The following is a 17,609-nucleotide window of genomic DNA, read 5'->3' on the forward strand; positions in this document are numbered from 1 at the left end:
TGCAGACTAAATGAGACAGTACGCCTGACAGGCCTAGCACAGTGCCTGACACATAGTAAGGTCAATAAACGCTAGCAATTTTTAGTTCCTCGCATATGGTAGTACTCAATACACAGCCCATTTGTTTTTTTCCTATGATTTCAACTTCTAAGGGACCTCTCTCACTGAAGGAAATTTTAAAATTATATCTTCTACCAATCAACTTTTTTCCTGGAGACTTCTGACTGACATGATCAGAGGCTGGTACTGTTCAGAGTTCTTTCAGGGATCAAATTCAACTTTAAGATCTCCTGTCATGGGAGTCAGCCTAAACAACCAACACCCCAAACAAACCGATGAATTAGAGTTAAGGCTGACATGACCATCGGGTTGGAGCCCAGGATTACAAGTCCCAACAGCGCCATTCCGGCCGTGGAAGTGTGATTTTTATTTACTCGTGCCTTTCAGCAGTAGCTCTGTGGCTTAAAGAAGGAGACAGGGCTGTTCGCCCGGAGTTGGTTTGCATTCCTGATAGCACTTTCCAGCCCCACCCGCCAGGCCGCCTTACCTGCTGCCTTGAGAAGAGCTGCCAGCCTGGCGGACCCTCTCCCGGCTGCTATGTGCAGGGGTGTGGTTCCATCATAGGTCGTCCTGTCTACATGGGCATCACCCTAAAGCCAGCCCACACAGGAAAGAGTTACTGGAAGGTTCTCTCATCCTTTAGACCCCAACTTCTCCTGTCAGCATGAACCCTAGGTCATATAAAAGGTCTTATTACTAGCCCAGTTGCTCTTTGGGGCGGGCTCTGCCACTTCAGAAATCCCCAATTAGAGAGGAGGGGCCAATGGTGTCAGGATTGCCCAGAGCTGACCACCCGGAAGCCTCGAGTAGCTACGGAATAAATAGAAGTGACTGTAGGGAGAAATGCTGTTACTGACATCAGTCCTTGAAAAGATGGTCCTAACGCCCCCTTGGGAATTTAACGCAAAGGCAAATCCACGCGCCAGTCACCTCCAGGAGCAGGCAGCCAGCCAGGGAGATGTTGTCGCGCTCCACGGCCAGGTGCAGCGCCGTGCGCCCGGACTTCCGCTCCTGGGCGTTGACGTCGGCGCCCGCGGCCACCAGCAGCAGCAGACACGGCATGCTGTCGCTCATCACGGCTATGTGAATGGCGTTTAGACCTGCGGCCCAAGCACAGGGACGGTCATGGAGCTGGAAGGCTGCTCACAAGACGGCAAAACTGGACCCTAGGGAGGGAATGCTGTCGAGTCTCAGCTCATCCAGTGTCTTTGCTCCAGAGAGCCTGGAAAGGTGCTGCAAATGTGTTGTCCTGCATGGAAACCCACGGTCGCCTCGTATGTTCTCAGGAGACAGCGCAAATCAACATTCTTTGGATAAATGATGCTTTCTACACCTCAAGACCAGTGTTTGTTCAGGCCTCTGCTTTTTCCACCTACTAACACTTCCAAATCATCGTTTCTTTAAAGAAATTAGTCATGGCGAGCAACAGAAATTCTCACGAGAGATGATAAGCTCCAGGTGACTAAGGGAAGCATTTCTAGGTGCAAATCCAAGAATGCGCATTTATCAAGTAGCTACCAATTGTTTAGAACGCAGAAGGAGAGGTTATCCACGACGTCTGGTTAGCTCTTACCTTCCCCGTTGGGGTGGTCCATCAGTGGCGCTGCCTTTTTGTGCTTGAGTAAAATACTGAGGATCTTATCTTGTCCTTCTTTGGCGGCTAGGTGCAGCACAGAGTTACCCGTGCGGTCCAGAAGGCTCAGGTCGGCCCCGGCCCTCAGCAAGTCCTCCACCACAGCTTCCTGCTTGGTGATCACCGCCAGGTGCAAGGGTGTCTGGGAAGTGGAGAACCATCAGGAGATACACGGGGCAGCAGCAAACACCTGACACCCCCCTGGGCTTGAACCTACGGGCTTGGTCACGGCCACGGCAATAGGTGGCGTCATGCCTCGAAGCCATTTCCCATCGCCAGATTGATGCCTCACTCCCTGTTCCATGTCCTGTGCTAATGAGGAACATATGCACGACTGCTACTGAGCCACGTGATAATTATTTTTATATTTACAATTCTTTTTTTTTTTTTAAGATTTTATTTATTTGACAGAGAGAGAGAGACAGCCAGCGAGAGAGGGAACACAAGCCAGGGGGAGTGGGAGAGAGAAGCAGGCTCATAGCAGAGGAGCCTGATGTGGGGCTCGATCCCATAACGCTGGGATCACGCCCTGAGTCGAAGGCGGACGCTTAACCGCTGTGCAGCCCAGGCACCCCTTATATTTACAATTCTTAATCACTTTCTTGTTTCTCATTACAGCCTGCTGACTGCTGATACGTTAATTCTTCTATTAATAACTTTTGTTTCCTTGAATTTCTAGCAGGACTCTATCTTCAGCTGATAATTCTGTATACTAACAAAACCAAATCAAGGCTATAGTTTTACTGAAGAAGTCGAAATGAACTAACTCCTCAATAGAAACCAATTCACAAAGGTGCTGTCATTGTGTATTGATGGAGAAAATGAGTTTGCTGAAATAAAAAATATTTTTCCGTGGTCTGGCTCCTTGATGACACCAATCCATAGAACTCGGCCACCCCCATTTTAGAACAGGTGTCAAAGGATTCTAAATGTCAAAAGCAGGACGTAAGTAAGAGGGCTCAGTAAGAGGGCTCCGATGAACAAGCAAGCTGAACTGCTGACACCTAATAGGTGCACCCCTAGTCCATCTGTCACTCTGCCCGCAAAGCAGTGCCTCGGCGAATGCAAATGAGCTGTTTTGCAAACTGAGTGTTTTCAAAATGAGCAAGGCAAGCACAATCACGAAAGCATCTTTCAAAGAACTGAGGCCACTGACAGAAGAGTGATATATTTTTATACAAATCAGTCTATTTCACAGGAGTCTGTGAAATCCAGTCTGTCTAGTGACAATTTGCCTAAACTTTTTCTCGGTGCGCGATTCCTGGCCACCGCAGCGGCCACAGGGTAAGCCACCGGGCTGGTGCAGGACAACCACAGCCCAGGGGCCACGCAGCGCTCCCGTGGCTTCGGCTTGCTTCCACTGATAACTGCATACAGCACAAGCAAGACAGGCTTTTGGGCCAAATTTCCATTCTCTCTTTATTTTATTTTTTCATCTTTTATACCCCAGCTTGAAATAGAATGATGTCCTCAAAACTTTAGCTACTGTAGCCAAAAGCCTTCTTCTCAAAAAAGAAATATGTTAAAAAAAAAGTGCGTTTATTAAGATGAAATGCTATTTGGGGAGATGAAAAAGTCTGAGAGAGAGTGAGATTGTAAAAAAGAAGATCTGAAATCATAAAATATTATACCATTCAGAAATCAGTAATTATCTCTAGTTTTAATATGATTTTTTACATGTTATACAAATTCTGTTACTATAAGTAAGGGAAGCTTTTTTTTTTTTAAACATAGTCCCACCAAAGGTTTTCTATGAAATTTCAGGCTTTAGATCTTTAACCCCAAGATTATATAATATAGTGTGGACGGTGTATGAGAGTATGGTAAAATACCTGTACATATTTCAAGTGTATATGTTTATGTAGCCAGTATCTGGAAAAATAGTTACAAATGCAATAGTTATATTTGGGAGTAAGGTTGGGGGATTTGTATACTGCCAGGGAGGGCAACTTTTGATTTTCCAGTGTATTTCCTTATGTATAATTTAAAGAACTATGAGCATATATTTATAAAAATTAAAAACAAAGAAGATAAAACCCACATGCACAAAATCCCTCATTAATGCTATATAGGAAGGAATGCAGATAAAACAATTCATATCAAACACACTGGAGGGGTTATCTAGGGTGGGGGGAGAAGAAAAGGAGAGGGCTTGGAAGGCAATAGATTTCAGAAATATTTTCAGAAGAATCCTAACTCTATGCACTGGGATTATTTTGAGTGTATCTCTAGAGAGTGGGTGGGGAGAGAGATGTGATCATGACAGATGGTCAGAGAAACGTACTAAGATTAGTGAATGGTATTTTCGGAGGTTGTCTAAGACAATTGCCAAATAATCCAAATTGCTTGAGAACTGTATAATCTTTCCATCGAGAATAGTTAACAGAGAATCTTTACAGAGATAAATGAGTCCAAATTTTAGCCTTTTCTAACTCTCAAATCGAAGTTGCCACTGGGTGCATGTTTGAGACCTAGGAGGCATTACCAGGGGATCCTGGAATCCTTGTCCATGAATGAGGGCGGTGCTAAGTTTGGGGAAAATGGACCTGTGTTCTCCCAAGAGTCCCCACATCAAAGGCAAGAAGTGTCACAGGTGGTGGTTTCAGGATTTTTGTGTCTGGCCCACCAGAGAGAGCCTCACTACATGTAACCAAATGATACAGTGAGGAGGTCAGCACACAGTAAATCACGGCTGATCCCGCTGTGCGGTGTCCTTTGCAGGGCCTATTTATAAGCAGAAAAACAAGTAATTCCTTGAATCTGACCTATGGGTGGTGAAGCGAAGCAGTCTTTGAAAGGAGGACCGAGAAGCGACAGCGTCCCGTTCGTGCCCGGTTTTATTTGTACGCTCATGACAGCTGGGAGGAACGATCAGTCCTAAAGCCTGAGAGAATCAAGCTTTAAGGGCCAGATGACTTGCCAAATACCAACACCCCCCGAGGTGGTATGAAAATTTGAAGATATTCTTTAAATGTCTACCTAAAATGAGACTTCGCCCTCATTACTTTACATTATGAGTCAGTGAAGAATCCCCAGCTCTGTTCCTCCGTTGACAGTAAGCAGTACCGCCAGGCCAGGGGAGGAGCTGAAAGCCTTCCATCAAGGGGGCAACTATTTCCCTTATCAGGAAACACCTATCCACACATAAAAATCTACTGAGAGCTACATGTAAATATTTTCCTTCTTTTGCTTCGAGGAGAGAAAAATGATTCACAGCACCCGCTTTAACAACTGAGAACTGGAACAGCCACCTTTACTGTGCAATTAATTGCATGTGATTGTGGTCTGTATTTTTAGTGACAGGTTTGCTCGGCTCAGGCATCTGAGCACACGGTCCAAGGACGCATGGGAAGTCACTTTGGTTGGAGGGAAGGAAGGGAAGGAGAAAATGGCAAAGCTGACAAGGGGCGAGGCCAGGAGACCGGCACCTAGGCCGGGTAGGGCGGAGGGCGAAGGCGGCTGGGAGCGGAGAGTGCCCCTTGGCCAGAGTGGCTGGGCCGGGTCTCAGGCTCCCAACACCAGCCTCCAGGCTTTGGTTCCGCCAAGCGGCAGTTCCAATCTCCTTTCCTCACCTGAAGTGTGCACGGGTCCAGCAGGCAGCCTCACCGGGTCCCAGCTACCTTCTCTCTGCAGTGTCTGAGGACCTCTGTGCCAGGGTTTCTAAAGTTGCTTTTGAACCCGCTGAATTCCCGTTCAGACCCAATCTGGGCAAAACTCTGGCGTTCCCTGTTTTCCTCGATTTGAGCTTTCTGTTTTTGAAAGACTCTTTCTCCTCAACCAACCTTTTTACTTTTCCGTGTTCGGATTTCAGCACCCTTTATTTGATATACACTTAATCTAGATGTTGTCAAAATGTGTTTCAGCAGACTTCAACATTCTTACACATTACTGGCTTTCCAAATGTACTGTTTCAATTGTATTTATCTTCACAGAAGTGACATATTTACCCTAGGTTCTCCTGTACTGCATATTGGAAAAGTTGCTAAGAGAGTAGATCTAAAAGTTCTTATCACAAGAAAAAAAATCTGTAACTACAGGTGGTGAGGGATGACAAGTCACTTATTTTGGCGATCATTTTGTGATATATACAAATACCGAATTACTGTGTCCTTAAACTAACACAATATTATATGTCAATTATATTTCAACTTAAAATAGAAAAAAGATGCTCAACGTCACTCCTCATCAGGGAAATGCAAATCAAAACCACGATGAGATACCACCTCACACCTGTCAGAACGGCTCAAATCAAAACCACAAGAAACAAGTGTTGACGAGGATGTGGAGACAAAGGAATCCTCTTGCACTGTTCGTGGAAATGCAAACTGGTATAGCCACTGTGGAAAACAGTGTGAGGGATCCTCAAAAAATTAAAATTAGAACTACCCTACAACCCAGTAATCCCACTACTGTGTATCTACCCCCAAAATACAAAAACACTAATTCAAAGGGATACATGTACCCTTATACTTCTAGCAGCATTATGTGCAACAGCCAAACTATGGAAGCAGCCCAAGTGTCCATCCACAGATGAACGGACAAAGAAGAAGTCACACACACACACACACACAGTGGAATAATATTCAACCATAAGAAAGAATGAAATCTCCCCATTTACAACAACATGGATGGAGCTAGAGAGTATAATTCTAAGTGAAATAAGTCAGAGAAAGACAAACACCATATGATTTCATTCTTAGGTGGAATTTAAGAAACAAAACAAACAAGCAAAGGGAAAAAAAAGAGAGGGACAAACCAAGAAACAGACCCTAAACTACAAGGTTACCAGGGGCGAGGTGGGTGAGTGGATGGGTGAGATAGGGGATGGGATTAAAGAGTACCCTTATTATAATGAAAAGAATAAACAAATTTGAAAAAGAAAAAAAAAAGAAAATGGATCAACTCTTTGACAGATTTCTAAAGTTTAAACTTTGCCTTCCCCCAGCAGGATGCTGAGTTTCACTGTGGAGTGATTTCTATTATACTCACAGGTTAAAGGATCCTAAATCATAAATAATATTCCCAAGGAATAGGCTTTTAGGATATAACCCACAAAACAAAGCACTGTATTTTTGCTACTGTTAACATTATTAGAAATAACACGGACACACATGCACACTCACACATGCAAGCATGTACAAACTGGATTTTTCTTCAGTTGGCGTTTCAGCTTACCTGGTAGAGATCATTTCTCATATTGATAATGTCATCAGAAATCAGACCAGATGTGACTTCTAGTAGATCCCTCACAAGCTGAGCATGAAGATGGATGATTGCTAAGTGTAAGACACTGGAACAAAACAGAGTGGCAATAATCAACTAAAGTGTTAGTGAAAAAAAGAAAAAAAGACTCCCAACAAAGGATCCGACTTACAGACTGAACCTGGTTCTCATACTTCCCTTTATTTGGCCCCCAAGTGTCTTGACTCTCAAATGTCTTGAATCTGAGGCGGGATTGTTCTATTGCCTAGTTAGGCAGCTACACCCATTTACCATGCCTGCCTGGCCTGTGGGAGCATTCTGGTTTGACCCCTTGAGGTGTAAAAGCACCTGGGCCTTGAGGCAGAGAGACCTAAGTTCAAATCCCGACTCTGCCTCTGCACGATAGTTCAGGGCATTTTCTCCTCTAGCCTTCTCCTGGCTTCCGCTGACGTATAGATGATGTATGTAAATGTCCAGCACTAGAAATTGCTCAGGAAAATGTGGTTACCTCACCTAGCCTTCCAGCCTCCTCCAAAATGCAGTGTGGTGGCTTCTGAAAGATCTTTCTAGATCCCAAGAGGGGAGAATGGGGTCAGGCTTTGAACTACTGGGAGAAGACTCTTGAGGTTAACTTCTGAAGGAACAATGTGATTTTATTTCCTCCTTGCAAATATTCCCTCTTTGCTCCTCTTCTCTGCCTGGACAGTGCCTACTCCATCCTTCATATTCCAGTTCAAACCTTACCTCCTCTCCAAACTTCCTGAGCAGAGCCCATGGTCTCCCCTCAAGTTTGCAACTTGGTTATGCAACTGTGGTTTTCTAGCTCTCTTTTTGCCGCTCTCTGGCCTGTGATCTCAGGTCTGGTCTTCCCTGGGTCAGCCTTACAGCCCTGGCACGCAATTTAGGCACTAAAATAAGGGTGACAGAAGGAGCCTCAGGGCTTATGCTAATGAGGTCAAAAATATTGGCAGGTGCCGAGCATCAGTCCTAGGGACACGATTTTTTAATTGTTAAAAAAACTTACTACTAAAATTATTTTGAAATGACTCAACACTAACAACAATAAAAGCGGCCAGTATGGTTTTAGAGCTTCTATTTCCCAGGCCATGCTAAGTAGTTGACATATATGACCTTACTTATCATAACAAGAAGCCCTACGAGGTAGGTAACATTATCTTCATTTTTCAGATGATGAAACTGGGGCTCGTAGGTATAAGAGAACCCAACCCACGTCACGAAACTAGTGAGCGGTGAAGCTGGGAGCCCAGGCCAGGTCCATCTGGCTCCGAAGCGCCCTGTGCATCCCCTCAGCTGTCCCGCTGAAGGGGCACATGGACAGCGCTCTGGAGGGCTGTGGAGGAACCCCTCAGGGGAGGAGCACGCCACAGTATGGACGATCGCGGTACATAACATACTCTGAGGTGTCGCACGGCAGCAGGACATGTGGGATTTGAGGCACAGGCTAGATTTTCTGCAGCGGAAACAGCTGAAGTGTCACGTTCTCAGGCCTCTTTCTTAGCAATAGCAAGTGCATTTTACGAGGGACTAACGTTGGCACAAGGGGGCCTGAAAAATGAACTTGTGACTTCATGATTTAAGAGAGCAAATGAATGATGTCGAGGTTTCACTACTGTCTCTTGAAATGTGAGGCTGGAAGAAGACTTCTAAAAAGGGCCCAAAGTCTGATGCAGACATGATGCACATATACCAAGAAAAAGGTCATATTTCAAAACTGCCTAGAAATTTCCATGCGCAGCTCAGCATTTCATCACAGAAGTACATTCCCCCTCCCCCATAAATCCTCACACCCTCGTGGGAATTTCCCCAACACCAGAAGTTCTTTTCTTCTCTTCGTTGTATTTTCTGTGATGACTAATGGCTCCAGGATTCAGATTATTAGCTGAGTGTGACAAGTTCAATGAAAAGAAGAGCCCTGGGGTGTGAGGACCAAGAGCTTTCCCTTGTCTGCACTCTCACGAGGGTTCCTCTTGGGTCTCCCCTCTCTGCCCTCCAGTTGCGGCAAACCCTGAGAGCCTCCTGCCAGGAGTACATTTGGGGTCCCAGGAGGGGACCCTAAGGATTCATGTTCCACTTGGGCAGGGAAGACCACCTCCTGGGTCCCTCCGTATGTGTCCTTACACATGCCCGCACCTTCCCCTCCATGCACCCGTCGAATGCAGGCGCCTTGGATCTTCTCCACAATCCTTCCTTCATAGACCGGCAGTCCCTCCCTAGCTTCCACGTGCTCATCTTTCTTAAGCTCATCAATTCTGTAGGTCCGTAAAAATGTCACTTGAAACACTGTTGCTCTGTCTTGGTTAACTGGCTGCTTTCTCTTGTGGTTCTACGCTACTGAATGCTAACTGGATTCTCTACCCCTGTAAAAACATCCTGCTGCTCACAGCATCACACAAAGGAGGCTGCACCGGTTCCTCTCGTACTGTATAACAAGGCCGGTGGTTATACCACATCCTTGGTTACGCTGCAAGGAATGAGAACAAAGGTCTCTGTTTGAAACCCTGAGGTTGGCACTTTCCTAAAGCGTTTGATTCAGTTTTTAAACCGAGGTTTGAAAACGCAGCACTCAGGAGGTCCTCTACAGAAAAGGATTTCTCAGGGTTGACACTATTTTAGGGAGGTTTTAGATAAGGCACTTGACTTGAATCTGGGGGCTGTTGTCTCCTGTTACTCTCACAGGCTTTGAGATCATTTTAGAAGTCCCAGTGAAAGGCCTGAGAGAACTGTTTTAGAAAGAAGCTGGGGGCTTTGCCAACATAAGCTCCGGGGCAGCAGAAAGGGACGCGTGGGGACTGGAATGCTGGCCTCCCACACGTGTGAGTTAGAGCAGTCACAGGAGCCTGATTTGGTCGCAGACTGGTAGCCAGTACCAGAGGCAGGAGGGAAGGAACCAGTAACTGGGAAAGAATGACAAGTCGCCTCTTGTTTGGTTGTCGTCGCCGTGCTGTCTTTATGGGCTTTTTCTTGAGTACGCGACCATCATAAATGTGCAGCTGGGTGAGCAAGCGCTTGAGGGATTTGGTTGGACCAACTCTTATTATTATGCCATTTCAGGAAATAAAGCAAAGGTTATTGATCCAATAAAGAAATATTTGTTTATTAAATTTTACTCTACATGTTATCCCAATAAATAAAGCAAGGTTTTTGGAAAAGTACCGTTCCCCACACGTCTTCATTTCTTGCCCAGCCGATGTACTCTCAGCTGAGGACTCGAGCTACACGAGGGCCCAACAGGTGAGGGCCACAGCACAGGAGGAGCAAATCATGGATTCTGCCTTACTGACACATTATTGTCCACGAAAGCCTTCGAATGACAGGACCCAATACCTTTAAACCACTCTTTTTATCTCCAGCCAGGAAGCAGACAGTGATTTCCTCTCTTCTGTACCGTCCAACAACTTTTGTTTGCAGAAGCCCTGACTTACCTGTCCCCGTTCTCATCCTGCACTGCAGTGAGGTGGCGTTGGACAGCCAGCAGCATCTTCACATCCCCTGTCACCGCGTAGTCAAAAAGGGCATTGGCATGCCGCTTGGCAAGCTGCATAGCCTTCTGGAGGAAGAGGTTATCTGCAAGGCAAGGAGCACAGTCACAGCGGAGTCCCCTCCACTTGCTCCACTGCTATGGTAGGCGTGAGGGCAAAACCATCAGCGTCAGGGTTCTGATACCTCGACACACATCGTTTTTTAGCTACAAACATTCCTTACAGTTCTTCTGCATTGTGTTCACTAGATAAAGCTCAACTGGACATTGGCTTACTGACAAATAGAGAGGCTGACCTGAAAAATCTGTCTGTGGTTTGCGAGGGGAAAGAAATTGAGAAATGTCTGTTTTCTTTGGGGGGGGACGCTCAATCTCTAAATAATGTTGATTCGATTTATTATATTGTAAATAATCCATCTCTTGATGAAATAATCCTTCACTGGAGTCTTAAACGACTGTCCCGTTAGACAGAGTGTCAAAAAACACAGACAGGCAGACTTTCCATAGGCCATCAGTGTTCTTGTGAAGTTTGCTTCCTGAAGGTCAGGGGAAGGCAAATTGAGACCTGTAGGCCAAAACCATGGGTCGCCTGTTTTTATACAATCCCCCACCTACCATGCTTTGTGCATTTTTAAAGTGGTGTTAAAAAAAAAAAAAAGAATATGTGATAGGGATCATAAGTGGCCAAAACGTCAAAATATTTGTCTTCTCTCCCTTCCCTTTTCTCTGATGAGTACTGGTTCAAAATACACCCAGAAGTGCACCGTCCCTCTTAATCCTAATTGTTCAAAGAGGGCATCAGGGTAAAAGGAAACAGCCTAATTTCCAGGCAAAGTTCTACTTCAGTATGACAGTCAAGCTACAGTCTCGAGAGGAGACTATTATAAAGTTATGGCAACTTTTCTCTATTACCTGTGGTAGAAATGAATTAGATGATGATAGAAACGAATTAGATGATCTCTCACGATACCCTAAAACTACTTAGTTATGATTGGAGAACACATATGTTAACTTCAGCACTTAATATCCAGAGACAACATGGGGAAAATGGAAATCTCAGTGTGAATAAAATGATCAGACACATGTTTTTCAAAAAGCACAAAGGACGCTGCAAAGCACATTGAACTACATATTGATGCATCATTTTTAGATTAACAGAAAACAAACCTGTCTTCTGGCAATAGTTTCCACACCTCGAACCAACCCATCTCCTCACCAATCAAATCAACGTAATCACGCTTCATAACTTACCATGAAACCTAGAATTCTCTTCCTTCACTCCCACTGTGTACGTCAGAGTCATCTCATCATCCCCAGAGCTCGACTCATTATCTCGTTCTGTGGGTTCAGTTACTTTCCCAGAGAGGTTCACTGCCTCTCTGTCCACACTCTTGCCACAGCCTTCAGAATCATTTTTACATAGGGTGTTTATGGTTCCTAAGATAAAAGCACAAATATCAGGTTTTTCTCAGTGAGATCTATTAAGTTATAATTTACTATTTCAATTGTCAGATAAAGATGGGAGGCAAGTTTACTGCGAAGAGAAAAGAAAAACAGTAATTTAAAATTCCTTTTAAAATAGTCACATCATAAGTAACTTGTTTTGGAGCTATTTTAAATGCTCACTTCTAAAAGACACATTTTTACTGAGGTATAATTGACATACGACATTACATTAGCTTCAGGTGTACAGTATAATGATTCAATATTTGTATATATTGTCAAATGATCACCACAATAACTCTAGTTAACATTAGTCAGCACATAGTCATAAAATTTTTTTCTTGTGATGAGGAACTTTAAAGGTCTTAAAAAATTTTATTTACACTTCTAAAAACTTAAATTTCATTCTGTTTATTTGTAAAAGAGAAAAAGAAATACAGCTCTTCTGTGAATTGCAGGGAAGTGGATTTTTTTTTTTTTTTAAACTGGGCTCCATGCCCAGTATGGGGCTTGAACTTAAGGCCCTGAGATCAAGACCTGAACTGAAATCAAGAGTCGGATGCTTAACCAACTGAGCCACCCAGGCGCCCCAGGGAAGAGGAATTTTTATTTTTTATTTTATTTTTTACTTATTTTTTTTAAAGATTTTATTTATTTATTCGACAGAGATAGAGACAGCCAGCGAGAGAGGGAACACAAGCAGGGGGAGTGGGAGAGGAAGAAGCAGGCTCATAGCAGAGGAGCCTGACGTGGGGCTCGATCCCGTAATGCCGGGATCACGCCCTGAGCTGAAGGCAGACGCTTAACCGCTGTGCCACCCAGGCGCCCCAGGGAAGAGGAATTTTTAAAGTTTAAATAAAAGCAGAGGAATTATTTTTTTTCCTGATGCTAATGAACGAAGCAAGTTGTTAAGATGTGATATCAAGTCACATTCTTTAGTGTGGGAACTACTTGGGGCGCCATTTCTGTGCTCTTTCAGGTCTGACCATGCTATTTGACAGGTGCTCTGAGAACACCTAGGTTTTATGAGCAGAACTGGCTCAAATCCTGGTTCTGCCAATAACAGATATGTGCCTTCAGTGAGGGAATGAACACTTCTGAACCTGGGCATCCTCTGTCTGTAAAATGGAGACACTACTATTTTCCTTACAGAACAATCACGAAGATTACAGTTAAAATATGCAGCAGCCCCTGACATACAACAGGCATTCCATACATGGGAAGGTTTCATTGTATTATTTCTTCAGTGGGTATACTAGAATGGACGTGCAATACAAACTGTGAAACCAGGGTGTGACAACTGCAAATTAGGGGATGCATTTAAAGGAAAAGGCCATCCCTATAAAATTCAAAATGTCTGCAAAAGTATAGTATCTCAGAAAAAAAAAAAGAGAAAGAAAAGGAGGTAGGTTTGGTGACTTTTTTATGTTTGAATAGTCAAGTCTCTGTATATGTCCCTTTTTAATGTTCTTTTCTTCCCCTGGTCATGCCACTTACAAAATCAATATGTCAGTATAAACCCAGCACAGGGAAAATATTTTTTTCGGAAAAGTACATTTTTAGTTTATTTGCATTTATCAATTTTTTTCAAGATGACAATGTTGTGATAGGTAATGATAAGAAACTTCTTGGCATCAATTTTTTTTATTCTTTTCTCACTATTAAAAAAACCTATATTACTTACCATGTTTCATCCCGGCATTAGATTTAGTGGTTCCAGGATGGAAAGTAATTCCACCATATGTAGGAAATCCGTAGTGAGGGAAGCCATACCCTGAAATGGCAAGCAAAACAAATGAAACCTCATGATTTTTTTTTCTTTACAAAGACTCAGCAAATTTGGTGTCCTTCCCTAATGTGAGCATAGGCTTTGGTGTGGGAGGGCAGTGTGCCCGACATGGTGCTCCCATTGAGACTTAGCAAGACACATTGCTGGGGATCATGGGATGATCAGAATTCCACTCTGATCAAGTTTACATTTTGGCAACTCAGGCAATGCCCAGGCTTGGGGCAGCATGGAGGAGCTCATGCTGGAGAAAGGCACCCACTCCTGTGTGGAGAGGAGAGGCCAATAGTGAGTGGTCACCAACCAAACTCTGACTTGCTGACACGGAAGACCTTGAAATAACCTCTGGCGGGAAAAACTGAACCCAACAAAACACAGAAAAATTCCTGACTCCTCAAAGGAAACATGACCACACTGTTCATTCTCAGGCATTTTTGTGGAAGCATAAACTCGTATGTAGAACTCTTTGGGGGAAGCAGCTGGTATTAGATGTCATAGTCTCTGACACTGTAATTTTACTTCAAAGAATCTAACTTACAAAAACAATCTGGAATAAAAGAAAAGCAATGTGGACAAAGGAGTTCAGTAAAAAACAATAAAAAACAGGAAACACATTCAAGTAAGTAATACTATGGTGTATTTACTTGATGAAATACTACGAGTCATTAAACTGATGCTTAAAACATTATGCTTACATAAAATTTATATTGCCACGGGGGAAATGCTTATGTTACTTAACCCATTACGGAAAAGCAGCATATATGACTCCATATATACAATCATGATGTGTTGATAATAAATAATACAGGTAAATAGATTAAATACTATGGGTTATGAGGACTGCAGCTGTACTCATGAAAATGCAAAAAATACATAGTATAACGTTTGCACAGAAAAAAAAATTTGAACTTAAACTTCGATGGCAGGATTTTATATATCTTCAGATTTTCTACAGTGTAGTATATATAATATGAAAACTTTCCAATGTTTCCAAAGAAAACCAAGACAGTATGGAAGGGAGGAAGAAAAAGAGAGAGGGAGGGAGGAAGGAAGGAAGAAAGAAAGAAAGGAAATATACTAAAGTGTTAATAGACACATTCTTCAGATAACTGGCCTTGGGTGACTTTTTTCTTCTTACGGTTTTTGGTATTACCTAAATATTGCAAAATGAACATATATTTCTTTGAAAAATTATATTTGTTGGGAAATTTTAATTAATTTAACATGTCACACTCAATAATGTCACAGCCATTTGACCCACAGATAATCTGGGAAATCTAGGAAAGGAAAATTCAACCCACTCCCATGTGAAAAGCTTTAGAAAGAGGAGACTTGGCGCGTACCTGGCCCCGTACCTCCAGCACCCCCTCCTCCACTGCCACTGCCAAACATGCCTCCGCCTCCGCCTCCAGCTCCGCTCCCGCCGCCAAAGCTATCTGAGAAATTAGGCATGAGCTTCTGCCGTTTCCTCTGCACTTCCTCTTTATCTGTATTTAAGGGAAGAGAAACCAGAGGAGAAAAGACTGATTCAATTCCACTACTAGCCACAGAAAGAATATTGATTCTGATGGTATTTTTAAACATCTTAAAGGGAAACAGAAATCACCCAAGGAGGAAGAGACGCCAAATTTCAAGAAGCATTATATTTATTCCAATGGATCCGAAGACTGAGAACCGGCCTCAGAGAGACCACAGAGCAGTACACGCCCAAATCCCCTCTACAACAGTTTTTTAAGTCCCCAGCATCATTCAAATTAGTGGAAGACTTGATTTCACATCAGAGGTTAAGAGACTGAAGACACGGAATAAGAAAACCCATATCGAGCATTTTCATTTGGTCATTCACAAGCAACGATTACTAACCAACTACCATTTACAATGCCTCTACTATGGGCAAAGTGCTAGGGAGAAAGAGAAGTATGAATAATGTCTTTGCTGTCAAGAACCCTCCACTATAATTTTAAGGTTGCGGGGGGTGGGGTGAAGCCCTGGAGAGAGAGCATCATATTGCTAATGGGTTAAACTTACGGTGCACACCAGTGTTCCAGGAGTTCAAGGAAGCACTTCTAGGAAGTTCCTGTGGGCCAGAAAATTCAGGAAAGGCTTCCCAGAATCAGCTTTATATTAAGAGGATGTTCAGGAGATGGGATACAGAGGGAAAGTAAATGAAGGAAAGAATTCGCACTGTGTGCTTCTGAGAGCACCAGTGGTTCAGTTGAGCTGAGGTGAACGCTGAGCATGAGAAATTCCTGAGAAATGCGGCTGATCGGGACCACCCTCAAGAGCTTCTGGATTGTGAACCTAAAGGGGTTTTCCAGCAGGAGAGTCACTGCATGCTTCTGAACTGGGGGATGATGTGCACAGGGTGGTATAAAATACCTCTGTCACCGGTATGTAGGACAAAATGAAGAGTCAAAGTGAGAGGCAGAGACAGTGCAGACATAAGGAAATGGGGGCTGTTCCTTAGTGGGCACCATGATAATGCAAGTGGGCGAATCCCAGAAATACAGTGAAAGAAGGATCGGTAGTCAGTGGTGACTGATGAGAAAGGGGAGGCTGACAGTCTAAGAGCACAACTTGACCACAATACAGTGATGCCCACTGAGATTGTTGACCCTCCAGGTCCAGACACTAGTTAGACCGTCTTCCCTCATCCCTTGTGTAGTTGTTTTTCTTTTGCTTTTCACTCTCTGTTGTTCTCACCAGCCCCACTGCCTTTGTGGTCCATATTGTGTTCTTGCTCCTTCTTTCCGTTTCTTTCTCTTCTCTGGCCTTCCAACCATATATTTTTTTTCTCCCTTCTTTCTTTTAGGCTAATAAGGTGATGGAAGGTTTTTGTTTAAGTAAACAGCCAGTGTGGTATTCTTTTTTTTAATCAGCAGCCTGACACTCAACAACTGTCCTATTTTTGATTCTTCAATGTCAGTTTTGGTCAGTGCTCATGTTCAGAAAGTGCTCCGCTTATTTCTCATTCTGTGGTTTTCCAGCCATCTCAGGGCTTGAAAGAATGGTCTTACTGATTACCTCACGGTCACCTCAGTGCAGCTGGAAGACTAAAGCGTGGAATAGGATACAGCAAAGTACCCTTAAAAATAATCATTTAAAAACTGATCATGTCTAGACTTCTTAGGAAGAAGAAAGCCAATGTGGGTCAACTTGAAAAGAATGTGCTTCCACTAGAAATGGTTGGTCTCAAAGTGGAAAAACTTTACAAATGTCCTTATCAAAGGTTTTGGACAGATTTATAAAATTTTTCTGTCAGTTGTACTATAACCAAGTAATAGTCATACTTATCACTCATCCTATATACTGTCGATCTCACATAAAAGTTTGTTCATTAGAAACATGAAACACAAGAGGGAAGCAGACCACTCATTCATCTTCAGGGAAAAATGTTATCTATTGACATGTTTTCTAGCAAACAGATCATTTGGTATTTGCTCTGTACTTCTTTTGACTTAGAAAACAGATTTTCAATGGTTATATTTCACTGTAAAATGGGAATTTTTGAGTCAATTTAAAAAATATTAACTATTCTATATCCATTAAGATTTCAATAACAAGAAACTGATAAGTAAAATTTCATTATGACAGGTTTTTAAATAAAAGAACCTGCAGTCTAAATTTCCCCAGAAACGAACATGGAGATTTTTCCATTGTGTTCATTTATCTTTGTGGTCTTGCCTTTGACAGTAGCACCACTGATTGAACTATGAAACATCAACCTACTCTAGAAGGGACCTACGTGGTCACTCATTACCAGCCCTCCTTCTACAGAAGAGGAAACAGAAGCTAGGATGATTAAGGGACTTGTCAGAGGTCAGGGCAGAGTGAGGGTCAGTTCCAAAGTCCAGTGAGCTTTCCATTACATTAGGCTGCCATTTTTGGGGAATCACTCCAGAATATTGCTGCTTCCTTTTTTTTTCCCCCAAGATTTTATTCATTTACTTGAGACAGAGAGAGAGTGAGCAGGAGGGGGAGGGAGA

General features: G+C 43.2%; 1 protein-coding gene across 6 annotated transcripts in view; it reads right to left on the reverse strand.

Moving 5' to 3' along the window:
• The window catches only part of NFKB1 (nuclear factor kappa B subunit 1), a 113,068-nt gene that overhangs the window by 7,817 nt on the left and 87,642 nt on the right, over window positions 1-17,609 (reverse strand). For 5 of the 6 annotated variants that reach the window (XR_002142152.2, XM_034671447.1, XM_011221346.3 and 2 more), the window contains 8 exons: window positions 14,967-15,110; window positions 13,522-13,611; window positions 11,646-11,831; window positions 10,339-10,480; window positions 6,869-6,983; window positions 1,634-1,835; window positions 991-1,160; window positions 548-650 (listed from right to left, as the gene is read on the reverse strand). Coding sequence is in view for 5 of the 6 variants with exons in the window: in XM_034671447.1 (XP_034527338.1) it covers window positions 548-650; window positions 991-1,160; window positions 1,634-1,835; window positions 6,869-6,983; window positions 10,339-10,480; window positions 11,646-11,831; window positions 13,522-13,611; window positions 14,967-15,110 (1,152 nt within the window). In the remaining variant the exon portion in view is untranslated. The remainder of the gene's footprint in view (window positions 1-547; window positions 651-990; window positions 1,161-1,633; window positions 1,836-6,868; window positions 6,984-10,338; window positions 10,481-11,645; window positions 11,832-13,521; window positions 13,612-14,966; window positions 15,111-17,609) is intronic. The other variant, XM_011221344.3, reaches the window with a different exon arrangement.

The sequence above is a fragment of the Ailuropoda melanoleuca genome, chromosome 11 (assembly GCF_002007445.2).
Source record: "Ailuropoda melanoleuca isolate Jingjing chromosome 11, ASM200744v2, whole genome shotgun sequence".
Taxonomy (NCBI): Eukaryota; Metazoa; Chordata; class Mammalia; order Carnivora; family Ursidae; genus Ailuropoda; species Ailuropoda melanoleuca.